This window comes from Bactrocera oleae, chromosome 5 (genome assembly GCF_042242935.1).
Source record: "Bactrocera oleae isolate idBacOlea1 chromosome 5, idBacOlea1, whole genome shotgun sequence".
NCBI lineage: Eukaryota > Metazoa > Arthropoda > Insecta > Diptera > Tephritidae > Bactrocera > Bactrocera oleae.
In genome coordinates, this window is record NC_091539.1 from 41,095,796 (window position 1) to 41,102,493 (window position 6,698).

At 33.3% G+C, this 6,698-nt stretch overlaps 4 protein-coding genes across 4 annotated transcripts; 2 read left to right on the plus strand and 2 right to left on the minus strand.

The window, feature by feature from the left end:
* Positions 1–302: 302 nt before the first annotated feature.
* Positions 303–5,143, plus strand: LOC106618857 (zinc finger protein 493). Its single transcript, XM_070110291.1, has 4 exons — positions 303–848; positions 905–1,738; positions 2,495–2,974; positions 3,037–5,143. The coding sequence occupies exons 1-4, from the start codon at positions 411–413 to the stop codon at positions 4,417–4,419; spliced, it is 3,135 nt and encodes a 1,044-aa protein (XP_069966392.1). The 5' UTR covers positions 303–410; the 3' UTR covers positions 4,420–5,143.
* sloth2 (sloth 2) lies at positions 4,734–5,013 on the minus strand. Its single transcript, XM_070110213.1, has one exon. The coding sequence runs from the start codon at positions 5,011–5,013 to the stop codon at positions 4,792–4,794; it is 222 nt and encodes a 73-aa protein (XP_069966314.1). The 3' UTR covers positions 4,734–4,791.
* On the minus strand, positions 5,024–5,625 carry sloth1 (sloth 1). The gene is made up of 3 exons (XM_014236774.3): positions 5,464–5,625; positions 5,199–5,354; positions 5,024–5,143 (listed from the first exon to the last, which is right to left on the minus strand). The coding sequence occupies exons 2-3, from the start codon at positions 5,350–5,352 to the stop codon at positions 5,046–5,048; spliced, it is 252 nt and encodes an 83-aa protein (XP_014092249.1). The 5' UTR covers positions 5,353–5,354; positions 5,464–5,625; the 3' UTR covers positions 5,024–5,045.
* Positions 5,626–5,804: 179 nt separating this feature from the next.
* On the plus strand, positions 5,805–6,698 carry LOC106618870 (uncharacterized). The gene has a single exon (XM_070110212.1). It carries the CDS (start codon positions 5,952–5,954, stop codon positions 6,513–6,515), a length of 564 nt encoding a protein of 187 aa, XP_069966313.1. The 5' UTR covers positions 5,805–5,951; the 3' UTR covers positions 6,516–6,698.

Genomic DNA, 6,698 nt, shown 5'->3' on the forward strand with positions numbered 1-6,698 from the left:
ACTTTGGCATTCACATTTATACTAGAAGCACGTATGCAAATAAATTATAAATGTATATACGAATAGAAACAAAAAATAATTAAAAACGTGCTGAACGTTATTTTATTCAACACCCGCTATATTTTCCTACAAAAGACAGTTGAAACTACTATGGTTGAGAAGTTCTTTCTCTGTAAAAATATTTAAATACTATTGAAAATATAGAAGTTCAACTATCGATCATTTAACACTCGTTTATTATTTTATGGGTTAAAATTAACACTCAACACTACTGACACTGTGATAAATGTTTTCCTCCATATGGCAAGGTTTTAGCAGCGACAAGTTTGTATTGTTTTTCGTGCTGTCAGTTGTTTTATTACAAATAGTAAGCCATTTTTAAGGTTTTAATAAATCCAAATTAAAAAGTTATGTCGTTATTAACAAAGAATAATGCAAGTCAGCACTGCCGTACTTGTTTGAAAAGGCTTGGTGCTAATGCGGACGGTTTTTCTGACAATGTTGATCAAGACGATATACCTGATAGCAAGGACCTGCAATTTAACATTTACAGCGATCCTGAGCTGCAACAACTAATCTATATTTATATAGATGGTCCTACCAGAAGTAACACGGTAAATGTTGTTGATAATGAATTGCCAGCACACATATGCCTCGCTTGCTATAGTATGCTCAACAACTTTGCCTTATTCCGTAAAAGGGCTCAACAGAGCGCTGAAAAGTTACGCACTGTACTTAATTGTAGTAGTGGAATGATAAAAGTTGAAATCAATTATGACGAAGATGATAACCAATTTATGGGAAAGAAAGAACGTGTGGAAAACTTGCTTCAGGATTGCAAATTGCAAGTAAGATTGTGAATATAGATATTTAATTAACCGATAACTTCACCAATTATATATAGTTTAGGGATGCGCTTATGGAAGACGAGCAAGTTTTTTTCGATACATCAGTAGCAAACCTAGCAGATACAGAACTAAATGATGAGATGGCAGATCCTTTTGCACCTGTTTTACAAACTGCAGCCGAATGTCGCAGTAAAACAATTGCTGGAAAGGAGGACGACATCAAGAAAGAAGAGCCTGCATTAGATAACAGCGAAAAATATAAATGTTCACAGTGCACACAAACGTATGCTTTCAATTCAGAATTACAAGCACATATGCGGGAGGTGCATGATAATAAGTTGCCGTTTTCGTGTGGTCATTGCGACAAAGCCTACAGATATATTCGCAGTCTACAAGAACATATGAAACAAAAACATCAAACAGTACTAAACGCAGACGCCCAGTTTAAGTGCAGTGTGTGTCCTAAGGCATTTACAACAGATTTATCACTAAAAAAGCATATGTGTTTTCATATTAAAGAAGATATGTCTCGTGTTTGTGGAATTTGTGGTAAACGATTTCCTGTAAAAAATTTGCTTGTGGATCATTTACGCACACATTCTACAGATGGCAGAATACCATGTGGTCAGTGTGATAAAAGTTTTATGTGGTATCAAGATCTATTGAATCATGAACGTTCAGCCCATCTAAAAGAGAAACCGTTTCCCTGTAAACTTTGCGATAAATCATTTCAAACACAAAAGTCTCTACGCTTCCACAGTTACCGACATTCTGGGGAAAAACCATATCTTTGTGACGTTTGTGGAAAGGACTTCCGCCAACCAACAGCTATGAAACAGCACCGGTTGAAACATTTTAAAGACGATACGATTGAAAAAAAGCTAGATGCTTGATTTTGTAAGTGCATTTCTTGTAATCTCTAAAAGTATTTTAATCCTAGAAAATGATGTAATGACGCACATCAATATTTTAATAATTATGGTATATAGTAAGTATATATAGGGAATTTTAAGTTTTTATAATTCTTAGCTATATTATTATGCGTTGGATTTAATAAATATTTCCTTGCTAAAATTATGTTATTATTGTGTGTTTAATTTTCTATAAGCGTTCGACGGTAAGAGTGCCTGGTAATAGTGATAACAAAACAACCGTTGGCACAGCTTCCATATCATTTGTGTTACAAGTGATTAATGTCACTAACAGAATGGAAGTTCGAGGATTATCGGTGACCACGCTGATCATTTATATTTATATTTTATAGGGTTTGTGACGTTCCAAAGGCTCAAGTTGCTCTGATATGGATTTGAAATAATATAATAAATTAGATATTATTTTTTATGGTCACCTTAATTAGTTCAATTTTAAAAGGATGCCAGATAATTTTAATTCCTCCAAACTTACAAGAACTTAGCAAGAAATCGGTTCAGAAAATATGATATATTATATATCAGATAAATAATTCAATATGCAAGGTATTCGCAATATGTTTTTCTATTATCTTTAGTATTATATAAATATTAATGCTTGTGAAGAAGTTTTGCGGTAAATACGACAATTTAGGCATGGTTACTTTTTGTTGCACTGCTGATCCATCAGAACTTTTACAGCACTATTACGAATTTGTGCTCCTCTAGTAAACAAACAAAAATATTTCGTTTATTATGGATTCAAATGTTAATAAATTTAAAATGTCGGTACTATCAATAGAAAATGTAAAAGAGCATTGTCGAACTTGCTTGAAAAAATTAAAAAGAGAGAATATTAGTTGTTTAATAAATTTAGAGGAGGAAGAAGAACTTTCCGAGTACAAAGATTTTTGTATTAGCATTGTAGGCATTGAATTAATACAACAATTTATAACTTCATGTATGGAAGGACAGTGGATTAATGAAGAAGCGAAACCGATGTCTCAAAAATATCCTCAATATATGTGTATGTGTTGCTATAAGAAATTACAAGGCGTTTGGTCATTCAAAAAACAAGTGAGAAATAGTACGCAGAGATTGCAAGAGTTAATTTGCTTAGGTGCAGCTAAAGTTGAAATTGTTGAAGATGAAAAACACCACGAATTTGAGGATAATTCCGGTGTACAACAAACCACAACAGATATCTTCAATTTGTTGGTAAGGAAAGTAGTAGTTTTAACTTATATATATATTTATTTTTTAATGAAATAACTTTGTAGCTTAAAGATACTCTTATGGAAACCGAATCTGTTATGATTAATACAATGAGTGATGTAGCAACAATTAGCAAAGCATTACCTGACCCAGATCCATTCGGTAATGGTACTGCGATAGATATTGCAAAAAAGGAAAATTTGAGCGATGATAATTACGAAAGCAATAATGAAGAATGGCATGGTTTTAACGAGGAAAATTCCAACGAAGGAGAATATAAACGAAATTTAGATCAAGACAAAGGAAACTTAAAAAATATTTTTAAAAATAATTTCAAATCATCGACTGCAGTGGAAGATAAGGCTCAGTACAAGAAACACCGGGATTGTAATTATGAAATAAAAAAGTATCCTACCCGTTCTCGTAGAAAACGTTCTCTACCCATTGAAAATATCAATACTGCTAATACAACTGACAATAAAATAAAGAGTACAAAAGTGGGAAATGTTGATGGGCGCATTCAATTGGGTCTAAGCAAATTGGATAGAACGACGAAGCGTCGTAACAAAGGCACTAAAAACAGTTTCAAATGCGAGCAATGCAGTCACAGCTTTGCACACAAAATAACACTGGATGCTCATATACGCAAAGTACACGAAGGAAGCAAGCGTCCATTTCAATGCGATCGTTGCGAAAAATCGTATACTTTTATTGGAGGTCTTTATACTCATATCAAGGAAATACATGATGCTGAAGTTAGATCGTATGCTTGTGACATTTCCGGATGTGAGCGTATGTATACCAGTTTCATTGCAATGCAAAAGCATAAACGTTTAAAACACTCCGATACGTCGTGTATAACCAAGTACGTGTGTGAACAATGTGGTGCGACCTTTAACCAATCGGGTAATCTTAAATATCATCGGCGTGCAAAACATCCTACGGAAGCAGAAAAAGCTGAAAAGGAGCAGCTGAAAGAGCGTTTTGAATGTAATGTTTGCAACAAGCTGTTTTATTCACGTTACACACTGAAATATCATACCCTGCAACTGCACACAAACGAAACAAAATATGAATGTAAAATTTGCGGTCGACGAATGGCTAAGAAATTTATGCTTGTCCAACATATGCTAGTTCATTCTAATGACAAAATGCCTTGCGAACACTGTGGCAGGCAATTTATACGTAAATTTGAACTGGAGGCCCATGTTAAAGCAGTGCATATGAAATTGAAGCCTTTCGAATGTCAGTATTGTTCAGAATGTTTTGCTTCGAGGAAAACGCTACGCCATCATGAATATATACATACAGGAGAGAAACCTTATGTTTGTGATGTCTGTGGGCAAGCATATCGACAACAGACATGTTTAAAAAACCATCGAAAATCACACGAAAAATTGGTTGCGGAAATAAAAACAATTAATGCTAATCAGGAATTACTGAATTAATTTCTGGTACCAAAGGCTCTTGCAACTGCACACAGCTCTGAGGTGAATACGAATATAACAAGTTTAAATATGACCAGTGTTGTGAATTGAGGTGGGGAAGAGTAATTAATGTGCAAACTAATAATCTAATTATGTTACAGTTGGAAGTGTATTTTTTATAGTTATACATGTGCAATACTGATCAAATAGCTTCTGTAAATGCAGGCCACGTTTTGTTATGTATATATGCAATATTCTCATTTGCTTTCCGTATTTGTATGAGGAAATTCATACTATCTTAAAAATTGCTTAGCATTATTTTTAAATAAGATCAGTTTTGTAAAAGAAATGCTCAATATTTGCTTTATTGTCATTTCTTAACTATAACATTCACTAAGCGATTTTTCCATCTGCTGTTTGGTTTGATTTTTCTGAGGGAGATAATTTAACTTCTAACTTTTGTGTGTTTGTAGCTCCAACTTCGCGTTCTATGTATGTATTTAAATCATCTAATGGTTTGTAGTACATATGTACTAATTGCGAGCCAGCCATCATGGACAACATCGACGCTGAGAGAAATTTGATATATTGTCCCCAAGAAACCCCAGCAGGCATTTTTCCAATATTTTAATTACGAACGTGTACAATTACGCAACTTCTTTAGTTGGTGTTTGAACTTGTCCTTGCGTTATTTGCAATTTTTCTTCAACAAAATTTTTGGCTTGACGTTTTTTAAATGTATGATCTGCAAATATTAAAAACCGTAAATTATTTTCAGTTTATCGCTCTAGTTAGCTTACAAAAGTTAGTTTCTCCAACTGTCCAGTTGATCATCGAAAATTCTAAAGTAGCACCGAGAACAAAAAACAATGGCAAAAATCTATAGACGCCAAATCGCTGCTTGCCAGGCCACTTGTCCAAAATACGTCTAAAGCTGTTGCTGTAAAAAGGCATGTCTGAAAAACATGATTGATGCAATTATGTAATGCTTTATTTATATATAAAAATACAATTGGATATTTTTGTCCGATTTATCGTATCCAAATTTATTTAAAATCTACTTACTTAATTCAACATGTTATCAATATATATATATCTGTTAGTTGGAGCTGAAAAATTTAGATGGAATATACCAATTCTCACGACCAAGTACAAACAGCTGATTGTTGTTATTACATTTGACAGTATGCTCGCATGTTCCAATTGGTGCGAACGAACGAAAATTACTAATGATGCCGTTGTGCGAACGAATGATATATATTTCGGTCTGACAAAGTTACTAAAGCTTGGGTATTTTTTAATATAAAATAAAAATTAATAAAACGTAATTGTTCTTAACTTGTAAAAATTAATTTAGCTCGCTACCTTTGTTTTTAATATTAGTTATAGAAATTTTAATAAAAATGTTTAGAATTCTTTGCATATGTTAACACTCGTAATGCCTAACCTTGTTGTACTTATGTATATTACTTTAAAACAAACAAGCGCAATTATTGTTATTGCAAAATTCCTCTACAGTAGGTAAATCGTGTGTATTTAACTGATTAGCAAAAATGTCTATAAAAGATGAAACGTTTATTCCTTGCGATGAAAGGAATGTTGAGATTAAGGCTAGAGTTGGCAGTGATGAAGAATTTGAACGTCGAGTTCAAGTAGCGCGCGAACTGACGAAATCAACCGGCGAATTGCTGGTGCAGAAGGATGTGTTCTTCAATATTTTGGATGATAGTAAAGGTGGTAGATTTAAACTACGCTACCTACAGCCACCTACGCCTTCACAACTTATATATTATGTACGACCCAACAAGACCGGCCCAAAACTTTCAACATTTAACAGATTAGATGTAGATGATCCCGCATTGCTGGAAAAGATTTTGGCCCAAAGTAATGGAGTGAAAGGAACTTTGGAAAAAGAGAGATACTTATTTCTACATGACCAAACTCGTATACATATGGATAAAGTGAAGCATTTGGGAAATTTCATGGAATTTGAAGTATGCCTTCGACCGGATCAGACAGTCGAAGAGGGACAACAAATAGCTGATGAATTGATGACGGTGTTTAATATTCGCGATGAAGATTTGATGACTGGTGCATACTTTGATGAACTTAATTAGATGGAAATATAAAATATAGCATGTATTTGAAATATACTTGTCATTTATTTGTTTTATGTTATTGGTTATACTATATTTTTGTAACAATATACTCATAAATACTTATAATACTTTACAGACACTTTATATTATTCATTTTGTTTAATTTGAATTAATAAATATGGCATATAAATGTATAACTGA